The 16,371-nt window shown below is 38.4% G+C and overlaps 1 protein-coding gene across 1 annotated transcript in view; it reads left to right on the plus strand.

Annotated features, from left to right (window-relative positions):
• The first annotated feature begins 642 nt into the window (after positions 1-642).
• Positions 643-16,371, plus strand: part of BCO2 (beta-carotene oxygenase 2) — a 30,400-nt gene continuing 14,671 nt past the window's right edge. The window contains 6 exon segments of the mRNA XM_044666316.1: positions 643-880; positions 1,376-1,491; positions 2,474-2,576; positions 10,785-10,913; positions 12,331-12,491; positions 15,705-15,872. Of these exon segments, the coding sequence (XP_044522251.1) occupies positions 658-880; positions 1,376-1,491; positions 2,474-2,576; positions 10,785-10,913; positions 12,331-12,491; positions 15,705-15,872 (900 nt within the window). The 5' untranslated portion in view covers positions 643-657.

The following is a 16,371-nucleotide window of genomic DNA, read 5'->3' on the forward strand; positions in this document are numbered from 1 at the left end:
TATCCATTACATTACCTAGCAGCCAATGGTAATATTCAGTCAAACAGTAATAGGTTGCATCTTTTTCATGCATCTCATGAAGAACAAAAATGGAGATGGGAAGAGATGGGATATCATATCCTTCCTTCTCAAATGTGTTTCTCCTTGCCCCCATATCTTTTTTTTCATCTTTCCCTTCATCTTGGAATCAATACTGTTCCAAGGCAGAAGAGTAGGAAGGGCTAGACAATTGGAGTTAAGTAACTTGTCACAGCCAGGAAGTGTCTGAGGCCAGATTTGAACACAGGATCTCCTGTCTCCAGGTCTGACTCTCTAGCCACTGATCCACCTAGCTGCCCTTCCCCATATCTTTTTTAATGCACTTAGCTAAAAAAAAATCCATATGGTCTTGGAATAATTGACTTTGATTTGAATCCTGGTTCTACAGTTGATCACCTGTGTGACCTTAGACAAATTGCTTTACCTCTTAAAGCCTCTTTCCTCACTTGTGAACCATAAGCTAACTATTCTAAACCTCTAACCCTTCTTTTTCCAGTTTGAAATTCTCCACAATCCCGCCTCCTTTTCCTGCTCCTTTTAGATCATGCCCAGTTCACTGATGTTTTTGATAACTGTGACTTTGCTCCTGGTTGAAGGTACAATCATTGGTTCGATGGCATGGCTCTGCTTCACCAGTTCAAGTTGGAGAAGGGGAATGTGACATATCAAAGCAAGTTTCTGCAGAGTGACACGTATATGACAAACAGCATTCACAACCGGATTATAGTCTCAGAATTTGGGACCCTGGCCCTGCCTGATCCATGCAAGAATGTTTTTGAGCGCTTCATGTCAAAGTTTGAAATCTCTAGTAAGGAAAATTCTCTATTTAGAATTTTCAGGTGTTTAGAGTTAGTATTTTAATTATTATTCTTTATAATGATCAGGGCAATTATAAATGCCAAAAATTATTATTTAATATTTTATTTCCTCACTTGCCCCAAATGACAAATTTTAACGTTTATTTTCTAAAATTTTGAGTTCTAAATTCTCTCCCTTCCTCTCTCTCCTTCTCCTCCCTGAGATGGCAAGCAGCTTGATCGTGTAGAACATGTCTGTACAGAGATCATGCTGTGGAAGAACTCCTATAAAACAATTTTTAAAAAGCATATGAGAAAAAATAAAATGAAAAATAGTCTGCCTTGACCTGCATTCCAGTGCCATACAGTCTTTCTCTGGAGGTGGATAGCATTTTTCATCATTGATCCTGAAAGATGATTTTTATGTGCCTGAAACTGTTTTTTTTTTTAACCTTTTAATTTTGTGTTTAGAACCCCTGCAAAGAGATGGGGGGTGGGGTGTTATCTGTATGAAGTGGATATCTTGGGTTTCTTTTCAGAGATAACAGACAACACCAATGTCAACTGTGTGAGGTACAAGGGCGATTACTATGTCAGCACTGAGACCACCTACATGAATAAAGTGGATCCGGAAACCCTGGAGAAAACAGAAAAGGTGACTTGTGGTCATGAGCTAAAAAAGATAGGCTGGGCGGGCCCTTCCTTCAGAACTAGCCTTGTAGACAGCTCCCAACTGAGCACAGACCTTAACTAGGATTCTGGCTCCAAGCCCTGGCTCCCCTTGCTGGTGATTATGCACAGGGGTGATTAGCACATGATTAGGTCTGGAGGACACAGGACTAGCCCGCTTCTCAGTGATGGAGGAGGAGGGGAAGAAAAAAGCTCATTCTGCTGCCTCCTCCCTCCTCCAACCACCTTCTTAGGGCTATGGTTCCAGGGATTCCTAGAAGCAGCCAGTTGGGGATGGGCTGGGGTGGGTTTGCTGGCGCCAGCTTCTACAGGCTCATGATCATTCCTTTTTCAGTGTGCACACTTCCATTCCAGAGATCCGAAAATACTGGGATTTGATTCATGGTTTTATTGATGGTCTAGCCTTAAGAAAGTGATGGTGAAAATGATAAATTTTTTTGGACCTCTTAGGAAGTGAGATCCAAGTATGTTGGTTAGAGTGAAAGATTTAAATGTATATATCCAGCCGTCCCATTGGGCTGGGTCCATGATTTTACTGGTGTCAAGAACTTCCAGAGAGGACACGCTCTCTTTACCAGAACTGAGGCTCCTTCAACTTATAGTCTAAGAGAATTGCTAGAGGCATTGAGATAGTAAGAGAATTTTGCTCAGGATCACATGGACAAGGGAGTATGAATGTGTCAGAGGTAGAGTCTTTCTGATGCTAAATCTACCTTCTTATTCACTGCCTCATCCTGATATATGTGTATGTAGAGAGACTACAGTGTGTCCCGATAGTTTGAAATGGAACTAAGACTTTTGGAGACACCTTGTCTGTGTCACACACACACACACACACACACACACACACACACACGGCACACACTGTCATTTACATAAGGCTTCTCTAAACCTTTTACCAGTCTTTTAGCAAATATCTCTGATAGACTTTAGACTTTAATTTGCAGGTAGATTGGAGCAAGTTTATTGCAGTGAATGGAGCAACCGCACATCCTCATTATGACCCTGATGGCTCTGCTTACAACATGGGGAATTCCTACGGGCCTCATGGTAAGTGGGAGTAGGAGTCTTTTTGGAAATTACTCAGGCTAACTGGCTCCCCAGACTTCCTTTCCTTTTCTGGTTGGGATGTGTCAATGAATCATCGCATTTTCAGGAAAGGAGACCATCGTTTTCAAATGCCCACCTCTCCCACCTGCTGCTGAAAGGACTCCCCAAAGTGCCAACCCTTTATTTGAAGGATTTCATGTCTTGATAGATAAGTGTTCCCCAGAAACCAATCAGTAGTGGGCAACTAGTTGGTTCAGTGGATAGAGAGCTAGACATAGAGATGGGAGGTCCTGGGTCCAAATGCGACCTCAGAAACTTTTCAGCTGTGTGACCCTGGGCAAGTCATTGCCTAGCCCTTACCACTCTTCTGTCTTGGAACCAATACAGTGTACTGTTTCTAAGATGAAGGCACGGGTATAAAAAAAAAAGAAATCAATCAGTGTTTCTTTGCACATTCCTCTCCATCAGAATATACTTTTTCTTCCTTTTTTCTTCCTCCCCACTCTGTACCCTTCTTGAGCAGGTCATCTGCTTATGGGTCAGTTTTTTGCTCCTGTTCCATCAGCAAAGATACACATACATAGAGGAGACTTTTTCAGGAGGTCTTGTGTCTGTGGTGTGGGTGTTTTATGTGCAAATAACAATGTATTAAGTTGGAGATGACATGCAATTATAAATTATAAAGAAAGTTCTGATGAAAGTGACATCCTGTGGTTATTCAGCTGACCACTTTCTTACTCACACACACGTTTTTCTCTTACAGCCACATATTTAGTCACTATCTCAGGAAATTACTCAATATTTACTGAGCCACAGCTGTGGACTGAACTCTCTGTTGGGATCTTTATTGCCTGCCTTCTGCTATCCATCTCCTTGCTCATTCTCTTTCCCGCCTAACTAGTTAAGCACTCTAAGGCATGCAAGACTTGGTGCCAGGAAGAATGGGGTTTGAGTTCCCTCTCAGACACTTACTAGCCATGTGTCCCTGGACTTATTACTTAATTTTTATGAGCCTTAGCTTCCTCATCTGTAAAAAAAAATAATAGCATCTCCTTCACAGACTTGTGAGAATCAAATGAAATAATTTGATGTGTACTAAAAGGCACGGTGTAGTTTTAAACTTTAATTGTTTAAAATTGCTCTGAATTTTGGGACACCATATATCTGTGTGTCCCTCATTAGCATATGCATTTGTATCTTTCCATGTGTGGATATTCAATCCAATTTTAAAATTAATTAATAAAAATAAATCAATACATCCAAAGCATTTATTAAGTTCTTACAATGAAGGCAACTAAGTAGCTCAGTAGATAGAACACCAGGCCTGGAATTGAGATGACCTGGGTTCAAATTTGGCCTTGACACTTCCTTGCTGTGTGATCCTGGGAAAGTCACTTAATTCCTGTTTGCCTAGCCCTTGCCTTTCTGTCATAGAGTTGTTACTAAGACAGAAAGTAAGGGTTTAGAAAAAAAAATTTTTTTTACTATGGATCCTAGGTGCCAAGGATACAAAAATAAAAGTAATCACTTCAATCAAGGAGAGGGACACATCGCTTCAAGGGTCTATGTTATATGTTTTTGTAGGTCAGGAGTATGTGTCTGTGGATGCGTATCATATCTATGATGAGTGTTTTCTGTGTACTGATCAGTGCAAATCTGCATGTTGGTATGTGCCTGTGGGACGGAGTATGAGTATGGGCACGTGGGTGTATGAGTCTGAATATTTAAAGTATTATTTTGGGTAGTTTTCCTTAATGGGTTTCAAAATGAGATCTGAGTGCCACCTTAATTCCTTTTCCTCTCTCCAAACTCCATATATATATACATATATGTTCTCTGTATGTATATGTAAATATATCAAAGTGATAGGATCTTTTTGCCCTGTTTGTTCATTTATGGTCTCTAGAAGTAGTGTTCTACTTAGACAAAATATTACCCTCTATTTTCCCTTAGGCAAGTAATGTAACCTCTCAGCTTCCTCATCTGTCAAATGGGAATAGTAAAACCTGAACTTCACAGGTTTCTTGTGGGCATCAAATGAAATAATGTATATAATGGCTTTCTAACCTTAAAGTGCTCTATAAGTGTTTGCTGTCATTATTATTCTCAGCTTGGATCATCTTCAAATGTAATAAGCATTTTATCTATGCTTGGCACATAGCAGGCACTTAATAAATAAATGCTCTTTTCATTCAAATGACTGATAAAAATGTTAAAAGAACAGGACCAGGACTAGAGTTCACCTAGTAGAGATGATCCTCTAAGCTGTTATGTTTACATTAACCAACACTCTTTGCATTCTGTAATTTAACCAGTTCGAAATACATCTAACTGTATTATTATTTAACTCACATCTATAACTTGTGTCAAAGGATATTGTGAGAGATTGTCAAATGCCCTGCTGAAAACCCAGAGCATTTCTCAGATCTACTAGTTTGAAACCCTGTCAGAAAAGGAAATCAAGTTAGTTTGGCATAGCTAGTCCTTAATAAAGCTTTGCTAGTTTATGAAGACTTAGGATGAATATCTTTAATATATGTTTTATATATTTATAGATATTATATTTATCTATTCTACATTCACATATACAATATATTTATTATATACTATATTTAATATATTAATAGTATATTTAATATATTGATAATTTCTAGAATTTTACAAGGCTTGTTCACTTATAGTTTAAAAACTATATTATTTTATAATATATTTATATATTATTAATAATATATTAATATATTATAAATATATATTATATATATTTAAAAACTATCTTATTTCCTTTAGAAAATTCATTATTTTGTCCTTTTCTAGAACCGAAATTTACTATTTACTAGGATTCTTCAAAGTTCACTAGCTATTTGCAGATTCTGTTGGTAGCCTGACATGTAGCTTGTCTGAGCTATGTGACAGTAGGGTTGTTTTTTTTCCCTATTTCCTTATTTTGGATTTTGATTTTCTTTTTAACATTTTATTTTTTTCCAGCTTGAAAATCATCCTTTTTCAAGTCAATAAATATTTATCATAGCACTTACTATGTGCTATTAAACACATTTATAGTGCCAGACACAGTGCTAAATTCTGAAAATACAAATAGTGTCAAAAACAGCCTCTGCCCCTCAAGAGGCTCACAGTTTAATGGAATGGAAAACTGTTGTCTACTGCCACCTTTCCATTCATGAGAAGCATGGGCAATCTTTGTGTTGCCGGTACCTAGTACAATGTCTTGCAAATAGTTGGCATTTAATAAGTTTTTTTTATTTGAACTGAATGGAGATGACATCCCAAGTTGGAATTTCCCCTTTTGAGTCTTGTTACGTACACTTAAACTCACTGACTGTGTTTGTAATTAAACGGGTCTAGTTATGTATCTCTAGTTACTATATAATTTAACACTGAAGAAGCCATGTGAAATTTAAAAAAAATTAAAAAAAACAACAATAGATTTTAAATGACTGAGGGGAGAAGATGAAACACACACACACACACACACACACACACACACACACACACACACAGAAGCAGTGTCACCCTCCTTTGCCTTTGTTCTTGGTAGGTAGAGTGATAAACTTGGAGTTAGGGAGACCTGAGTTTGAATCCTAGCTCAGATGCTATTATATGATCCTGGGCAAGTCACTTAATGGCTACCTGCCTCAGTTTCCTCATCTATAAAATGAGGATAATAATAGCACTTTCTTTCCATAGTGGTTGTGAGGATCAAATGAGATATCACATAGAAAGGCTTTGCAAACTTTAAAGTGCTCTGTAAATGCTAGCAATTATTATTCTCTGCTGTGAACTCTATGAAGGGCTACTGAAACCCTGGCAGTCAGAAGGATGTTGCTGTCCTTGGGAACTACTGTAGGTTTGCACCAGGGTACTATGAATCCCTCATTGTGCTTAGTTCTGTGTCTCGCATATCTCATATTGCTCTGAATATGTGCTGGATTGCCTCCTCCTAATACCCCATTCCCCCAAATCTAGTTGTATAAATCCTCTACATACTTATGAATTTTTAAAAAAGAGCTTATTTTAAGGTTATGACCAGTTTTCCAAGCACCGAGCAGCATGGCAGCAGGCTCAGCTCTGAATCAGGAAGACCTATATTTGAATTCCACTCCCAGCATTCACTAGCTATTCTACCATGGACAGATCACATCTTCCCCTGTTTCCTTACTAGTATAAAAACACCTGTAAAGCTTACCTTAAATAAGTATGTGGAGGTTCAAATGAGGTAATAATATACCTATAGCGCTTTGCAAACCTTAAAGTGTTTTGTTTCTGTTTTTGGTTGTCTTTGTTTGCATCTTCAGCACTTAGCACCCATAGCTAGCACTTAAGAAATGCTAGTTGACAGACTGATTAAAGCCCCATGTAGCTCTCCATTGTTATTCAATAGCCTTTCAGGCTTCATCCTTTTCCATCTCTCTCCAACTTTTGATATTGTTGATCACCCTTTCTTTTTAGATACTCATTCCTCTTTAAGTTTTCCTGACAGTGTTCTCACTTAGTTCTCCCTTTGCTTATTTGACCTTTCTTCAGGGAAAATCTTTAACTATCAACTCTTGGCAAAGGATACCTTCTGGACCTATGTATCCCAATTCTATCTTATGACCTACAGTCTTACCAACTGCCCATGGGTTTATTGAATGGATAGGTATCTCAAACTCAACATTCCCAAAACAGAGCTCAAGGGTTTTCCTCCCAGACCTCCCCTTTCTCACTTCCCTCTTTCTGTCAAGGGCACTGTCATCCTTCTAGTCATCCAAGTTTCATAACCTAGGAGTCATCTTTGACTCTTTACTCTCATCCCCCTCCTCTCCATATCCAAATCCCTTGCCAAATTCCAAATTTCCTTCATCTATCCCCTTTACTCCACTTAGTCACCATCCTATTTTAGGCTGTCATTACTTCTTGTATGGACTATTTTAACAGACTCCTAATTAGTTTCTTTATCTCCAATCCTGTAATCAGTCATTTAAGTGATATTCCTGAAGTATAGGTCTTACCATGCCAATTTTCTATAGTTTTTGATGTTCTCTGTTGATTTCAGGATAAATTACAAGTTTATCTCTCTGCTGCTTAATGCCTTTTTAAAAACAATTATTTGTTTTTTGTTACATTAAAATACCCAGTTAACTCATAGAGAAGGCATCATTTTTAAAAGAATTTTATCTTTTTTCTTTATGTTAATTTTTTTATTTTAAAGATACTTTATATTACCAATTAGATGTAAAATATTTCCACAAAAGTTTTCTAAAATTATATGATCCAAATTGTCTCCTTCCCTCTCTTTGCTCTTCCCTCAGAGGGTTGGCAAGCAATTCCATCTGGGTTATTCTATCCTGCAAAACGTATTTCCATATCATTCATCTTTGTAAGAAGATAATCATATAAAACAAAAACCCAAATAAACAAGTGAAAAATCACATGCTTTGATCTGCATTCTTACTCCAATAGTTCTTTCTCTGGAGGTGGAGAGCATTCTTTGTCTTAAATTCCTCAGAATTGTTCTGGATCATTGTATTGCTGAGAGTAGTTAAGTCTTTCATAGCTGATCATAAATATTGTTGTTACTGTGTACAATGTTCTCCTGGTTCTATTTGTTTCACTCTGCATAAGTTCATGTAAGTTTTTCCAGCTCTTTCTGAAGTCATCCTGCTCATTATTTCTTACAGCACAATAGTATTCCATCATCATCACGTACCATGATTCATTCAGCCATTTCCCAATTGATGTACATCCTTTCAATTTCCAATTCTTTGACACCACAAAAAAGAGCAGCTATGCATATATGTGTATATAAGTAGGTCATTTCCCCTCTCCTTTAAAATATTTTTTTGGGGGAAACAGACCTAGTAGTGATATTATTGGATCAAAGAGTATGCATTGTTTTATAAATCTTTGATCATATTGCTCTCCAGAATGGTTGGATCAGTTCACAACTCCTCCAGCAATGCATTAGTGTCCCAATTTTGTGAGAAGGTATCATTTGACAAAAAAGATATGTGTGTGTATAAAACTATGTCTAACTTTATAATCTAGTTTCAATGTATTTTTCTCTGACTCATTTAAATTCCTTTCCCTCTTAAACTCTACATTTCAGCCATAGTGGCCTACTTATTGTTGCTATATACATGATACTCATCTCCTCTTGTAGGGATTGTTTCATTTTTGTCATTGTAACCTCAGTGTCTAGCCTAGTGCCTGCCACTTTTTTCCTTCTTAAACCTTGCCTGTTGGACATCTCAAAATGGATGTTTCACAGATATCTGAAGCTCAGACTTGTCCCAAACTGAGCTACTGAAATCATTATCTTTCCTCCCAAATCTTCCCTTTTTCCTAACTTTCCTGTTACTGTTGAGGTTGTTACAACCCTCCCAGGCACCCAAGTTTGCACCCTCAGTATCATATTTGATTATTCACTTTCTCTTTTAGTCTCCCACTTCCCTCATATCTAGTCTGTTGCAAAGTCCTGTGAATTTTTTTAGCTTTGTAACATCTCCTGAATATGCCCCCTCTTCTCCGATGACACTGCCTCCACCACTCTGGCGAAGACCATTGTCACCTTACTCCTGGACTACTCAAACAGCTAGTAATATGGTTTCCCTGTTTCAAGTCTTTCCTCACTCAAACCTATCCTCCACTTAGCTGTTAAATTGATTTTCCTAAAATGAAGAGCTGCCTATGTCACTCCATTTTCCAACAAAATCCAGGATCAAAGATAAAATCCTCTATCATTCTCCCTTCTACCTTGCTAGTATTCTTATACTTTGTTTCCTTCCCTTCCCACCCCACCTACCCTCCCCACCAGGACCTGAGATCTAGTGATACTGGCCTCTTTGCTGTTCCTTGAATAAGACATTTTATCAAAATGATTTACATTTTACACAATAACAGCAATAATTCATATATAAATATATGATATAATTTATATGATAATAAACACTTAGTAACTCATCAACACAATGACCAATTATAATTCCAAAGGTCTCATGATGAAAGATGTCCACTTCTAGATAAGAAAATGTATGAACTCAGAGAGCAGACTGAAGCATATTTTTTCTCACTCCATCAACGACTCCATGTATTTTCATTGGCTTGTTCCCCATATTTCGTATTACCTTAATTTCCATCTCTGTCTCCTGGTCTCCCTAGCTTCCTTCAAGCCTCAGTTAAAATTTCCTGTTCTATAAGAAGGTTTTCCTGATCCTTCTTAATCCTAGTGCTTTATCTCTGTTGATCACTTCAAATTCTAATTCTGTGTATAGTTTATTTTTTTTTAATTTTTTTATTTTTTAAACCCTTAACTTCTGTGTATTAGTTCCTTGGTAGAAGGGTGGTAAGGGTGGGCAATGGGGGTCAAGTGACTTGCCCAGGGTCACATAGCTGGGAAGTGTCTGAGGCCAGATTTGAACCTAGGACCTCCCGTCTCTAGACCTGGCTCTCAATCCACTGAGCTACCCAGCTGCCCCCTGTGTATAGTTTTTTAACAAATAATTGTTTGCATGTTGGCCTTCCACCCCACGTTAAACTCTGAGTTCCTCGAGAGCTGAGACTGTTTTAAATTTTTATTTCTATTTTGGCCTCTTTGCATCCCAGTGCTTAGAACAGTGTCTGGCACATATTAAGTGTTAAAGAAATGTGTGTTAGCTGACAGAATGACATAGTATGCACTAAGTAAAAGCTTGTTGAATTGAATTATATTGAATTCAATATCCAACTCATATTTTCATGTTCAGACAGCTGCTTCTAACAAAGAAGAGAGATGAAGAAACTTCCAGCAAGTAAACTCAGTTCTTTTTCAACCTGCTTTAGACACTCTAATACCAAAGGAGGCAGTTTTAGAGTATAACTTCAGTAGTTGTTATTGCACAGCATTGTAAAATAATTATGAGTTACAGCTATCAGTTTGGTTGGTTTTCTTGTGAATTCATATTATTTCCCATTTCCAAACCTACTATGTGTGGTACCAACTGAAACTCTTTCCCAAGATTCTAAACTCCTTAACTGACAGAAGAACTCTGCAAAAGCCTGCAAAACTGTTATGCCCCCCTCTCTGTACCACATATGAGGAATCTTCCCTTTATGAAACACGAATGTTTTAATTGTTGTATTACTGTTCTACTTGCCCAGGATCCAAGGGAGCATTGTAGCTTTTGGTCTGACATGAACACTGCTTTTTAGATGGCTCTTCTCATTTTCTAGGTTCTTGCTATAATGTTATCCAGGTTCCTTCTCAGAAAGTAGACCCTGAGGAGACAATCCATGGAGCTCGAGTGATATGTTCCATTCCTTCTGACCAAAAGATGAAACCTTCTTACTACCATAGCTTTGGTGAGTCCAGAGATAAAGAAATCAATAACAAACAAATGGACCTTACTGGGTCACATTTGTCATTGTAGAAGATGTAGCTTGGTTAGTATAGTAGTAGAGGGATAACAAGGTAAAGTTCCCAAGTTCTATTCCACTATTAGTATTTCATACTATCCTCCTCATTCTATCTGTGTGCCATTTATAAAGAAGATTGGATGGATATGTGAGGTCCAGTTTGTTACCACTATTATGAGGGGAAAAAACAACTCCAAGCACATAACTGCTTAGTAATGGGTCGGTCAGTCAAGGAGCAGTCACATTTAATAAGCACTTGTGATGCGCCAGCCACTGTGTTAAGTGATGAGAATACAAATATGAACAGGAAGACCATCCCTGTTCTCATGATCATTAAATTCTAATGGGGGAAGAGAGCAGAAAAGAAAGTTGAAAAATGGGGAAAGAGGGAGGCAGAGTGGGGGGGGGGAGGAGGGAAGGAACATGGTAGAGAAAATCAGAAGTGTAGGTTGGAGATGAATGAAGCATGCATGGCTCCTTAAATGGATGATTTGGAAGGATTCATTCAATCAAAATGAGAAAGGCTTCAGAGACTGTGCAGGCACTTCCAATGTATGAATTCTAGGGCTAGAGTAAGCTTCCAGGATGAAAATGTTTCTGGAGCATGGTGGAGAAAGTCCAAAGGGCAGTCTGGAGGAGCAATGTGATATTATCTTCTTATATGATTAAGGTGACCTTAATTCGGCTTTACTCATTTGAAAGTGTGACAGATGAAGGAGTTATTTTAATCTTTATAAATCATTTTCTGGAGATTTCTTCAGGATTGATACAGAAGTGCCTTTTCCTGCATCTTAACTATATTGTCCAAAATGCTCCTCTATTGCTGACCCAGTGTGAGAAGGAAGTGGTCCAAAGAGTAAAAAAAAAAAATAAATTATTGAGAATTCCTGTGCCTGTAGTACCATGAATGAAGCCAATTATTATGCTCTGGCTCAGTATGAGATTCTGAAATCACGTGACATCTTCTAATCTCCTTTATATATATATGTCTGGATCGAGAGATGAGAAAAGAGAGGATTAATGTCAATTCCCTTCATCTTATAGGGATGGGAAATGCTATTCACAGCAGAGATGACAGAAAGCAAGTGAAGAATTACTCCTAAGTAGTCTTTATTGAGGCTGGTGATCTGCCTGGACGTGGTTTTGTATCCTCTACCTCTTCTCCATAACTCAGGGTTTAGCCTCCTCTTTTTTTGCCAAATCCTAAGGTCCTCCTGAATGTAAACTTCCTGAGGGGATGGGCTGTTTCATTTATGCCTTTGAATCCCCTGGTGCCTGATATGGTACCTGGCATGCAATGGGTACTTATTAAAAGTTCATTGAACCAATCATCAATAAGCCAAGATTGTTCTGCATCTTTCAGGAATGACAAAGAACTATATCATCTTTGTTGAGCAGCCCCTAAAGATGAACCTGTGGAAAATCATCACTTCCAAAGTTCGGGGGAAGTCCTTCATGGATGCGATTAGCTGGGAACCCCAGTATAATACAAAGTTTCATGTGGTGGATAAACATACAGGACAAGTAGGTATTTCACATATATATAGATGAATGTCAGAAGATGGATTTCCATGAAGACTAATTTTCCTATTATTAATTTCTCATCACTGATAAGGATTCCATATTGGTATATTTGTGGTATATTTAAAGAAAACTCAAGGTTTATTCCTTTTGTATTAGTGGGAAACCTAGGGTGAATTTATGGGAGCATGTAGGATTATAGGTCTAGGTATGGAACTGGAAGGAGGTTACTGAATCCAACTTCCTCTAGCAGATGAGGATACTGAGGTTCGTGGAAGTTAAATGACTTGCCCAAGATCACACTCTCATAAATGTTCGAGGCAGCATTCGAACCCAGGTCCTCCTGAGTTCTCTAGAGTCACACAGGATACCATGGATGAGTTGTCATGTGTGGGAGGGAATTCCCATCCTGATGATAACATGAAGGATCAGAAGAAGCTAAGTGGCACAGTGGATAGAGGCTGAGCCTGGAGTCAGGAAGACCTGAATTCAAACCCAGTCCCAATCCCCTAGATAAGCTACTTAACCTCCATCTGCCTCAGTTTCCTCAGCTATAAAATGGGGATAATAATGGTACCTACATGGTAGGGAATTTGTGAGGATTAAAGGAATTAATATTAGTAGAGCACTTAGCTCAGTGTTTGGTCCATAATAGATGCTTAATAAATGCTTTTCAGACATCTACTAGAGCTTTGGGACCATTTTTACTCTCTAGGAATTGCTACTCTTATCTCCTCTGGAACCATGGATATTATGTGCCTCCATGGCCTGGGCTAGTTATTTGCACTTAATGCAGCAGGTTCTGCCTATTAGAATCACTTTAGGACATGATTATATTAACCAGCTGAATCAATTAAAAGGACATCTGTGAACATTATCCTAGCCGTGCTTCTTCCACGTGGCAGTTATTGCTGATGTAGGTATTGCAGATGTAGCAGTCTCATAACTTCCTTCAGTTATTCTGTATTTAATTACAAACTCTCCTGACTTGCTGGTCTTATTGCACTGATGCTAATAAAATCTGGAGTTTCATCCTCTTGTTGTACAATCCTGGTAGATGATCTGGTTCATACTGTAGGGTTCTGTCCCAGAGGGTCATTAAGAATGATTTGTTTATTGGAACCCCTTGAGGAATAGGAATTAGGTAGGTTTTTTTCTGTAAGCATGAAGCTGCATTGTATATAAACTCAGAGATTTCTAGAGCCGACAGCCTGTGGGGTCATGATGATAGAGGTAATTTGGGTTCAGGGCTCTCGAAGAGACTGACAAATTGGGAAGTGATAGTAGCTGACATAGCTTCTGTGGGGGTGGTTCCACCTGCACTTATTTAGCATAAAAAATTCGACTTGATTCCCCAAACTAAAAACTGATTCTAAGAGGTTATATTTTCTTTTAACATGTAGAGTAATGGACAGGGAACTGGCAGTGGAGACAGGAAGACCAGGCTCAAATCTTATTTCTCAAACATATTGGCTGTGTGGCCTTGGACAACACACTTGAAGTCTTAGGGCTCTGGCCCAGAAGTGGCAAATACATAGCCAAGGACATGAACCAAAATTAAATGTAATTGGGAAATATTTAACAGAATAAATAAAATTTAAAACTAAGTCAGGAGGGCAGCTAGATGACTCAGTGGATAGAGCCAAGCCTGGAGATAAGAGGACCTGGGTTCAAATGTGACTTCAGACACTTCCTAGCTGTGTGACCCTGGGCAAGTCACTTAACCCCCATTTCCTAGCTGTTACTACTCTTCTGTCTTGGAACCAATATTAAGTATTATTTTTTAAACAACTAAGTCAGTATGTTGCCTGAGGGGAAACCTATGTATGCAATAGTGGTCCCATTTCTATTTAAGATGGACACCCCTGGTCTAAACAACAGTCTAAGACTATCAGGATCAGAGAAGGTGTTGACCTACATTGGTTTTTTTCAGCTAGAGGATCTCTTTATATCAATGAAATCACAGGTCAAGTCCCTATCCCTGTGCAACAATATAGAAATAGTTGGATATTCTCATTTAGAATCAAGTAAGGCTAATTCTATTAATCAGTGATTCTTTCATGCAAACTCAGGCAATTATTTATTGAGGGATTGCTATCACTTTTTGAAAGTTGAGAGCAGTTTTAATCATGGAACAGTGGAAAGAAAACTGGATGCAGAATCAAAAGGCTTGGATTGGAATCTCAGGTCTGCCACTTACTGACTATGGAAATTTGTGGAAACCATTTAATAATCAGCATCAATTTTCTCATCTGTATAATGGGGATAATTTGAGTTATTGAAAGGATCACATGAGATAATGTATATGAAGTGTTTTGTAAATTTTTAAGTCTTAGATAAATGCCCCTCCCCTACTTGTTTATGTTCGTGCTTTGCTTTTCTTTCTCCATAGAATACCTTGAATTTGATTCAGTATAGTAGTACCCCTTTTAGGATACCTTCCCAACTTAATATAATGGTTTTAAAGGCTGGGTTCCCAGGGGATTGGCTACTACCTCCAGGTAGTAGTTCAAGGGTATAGCCTATGGTTCTATATTAATAATTAATAATTAGTCCCCTTCTAATTTTATCAGGCAGAAATTAACCACTTCCAAAGGGGATAAATGGGTGTTAACACATCTTTGCACCTACAAATACCTCATTAACTGTTATTTGCCCCTGGTGTTCCCTAATTTTATCAACTTGGAGGGCTGGTGGAATGGCAAAGAACCAAATCTGTAGGATCCTTTTACTTCATCTCTTCTTGACACCACTGCTGACATTTCTGCAGCTTGACCCTGTCCCTTGTGGGTTTATAATCTGTCCTAATATATTTTCTACATATACACTGAAGAGATTCTCTATCTGATCATCTGAGTCACTGATGAAAATATTAAACATTCCGTCTTGAGCTGTCTCTTGCATTTCTGTGGGCTACACTGACCCAACAATGCTGGTTTTTTTAAAAATAGAAACTTCAGACTTTTTGTGGTGGTTTTCTAATCCTATTTCCTCCATGTCTTTGGTGAATATGTGACATGCAACAGAGTGAGAGTACAGTCCAAGGATTCAGAGCCAATGTCACAATACGCTATTCCTGTGTTTGCCCAATCTGTCATGCAATCATGCTAAGAGAAACTGGACTTGTGATTTTCCAAATTTAAGCTACATGAATCCTAGTGTCCTATAAAGAAGAAGAAAAAACTCAATTTTTGTTTGCTTTTTTTTTCTCCATAGCTCCTTCCAGAGGTGTTTTACAGCAAACCTTTTATTTGTTTTCATCAAATCAATGCCTTTGAGGATGAGGGCTGCATTATACTGGATCTATGTTGCCAGGATGATGGTAGAGTTCTGGATGCTTACATGTTGCAGAATCTACGGAAAGCAGGGGAAGGGCTGGACCAGGTAAACTTTTGCTGTTATGTATGTAAGGGAAAAGAGACCCCTATATGTAAGCAAGAAGATCAAGTGTGGTGGGACAATGTCATAGGGTGTAGTTTGAAGGGAGGCAGTCTAAACTTTTCTACTTTCACAATTCTCTAAGGAAGACCTTCATTCCTGCCAGGAGAAAAAGCAGGAGGTTGTGCCTGAAGGCCACTACTCTGTTCTCCTCAGAGAGTGAGGGTACCAGGCTAGAAGCTTATCTGTCTGCTCCCTTAAAGAGTGTTCATCTTGGGGATATGATTAGGTTCAAGCTAACTTTTGATCACTTTGTCATTTTTTGGAGATGAATGCCCTACCTTTTGTGAGGGGTGGAGTATTCATCTTCACCAATAAGGAGACTTGCCCATACCAATGGACTTTGGGAAAGTGGATACATTTCAGTGACACTGAACCTGCCAGTACCAGGCTTAGGATATAAAACTACTTGTTCCTTCCTTGAGAATTACAGACCCACAACAAG

Source organism: Gracilinanus agilis, chromosome 3 (genome assembly GCF_016433145.1).
Source record: "Gracilinanus agilis isolate LMUSP501 chromosome 3, AgileGrace, whole genome shotgun sequence".
NCBI lineage: Eukaryota > Metazoa > Chordata > Mammalia > Didelphimorphia > Didelphidae > Gracilinanus > Gracilinanus agilis.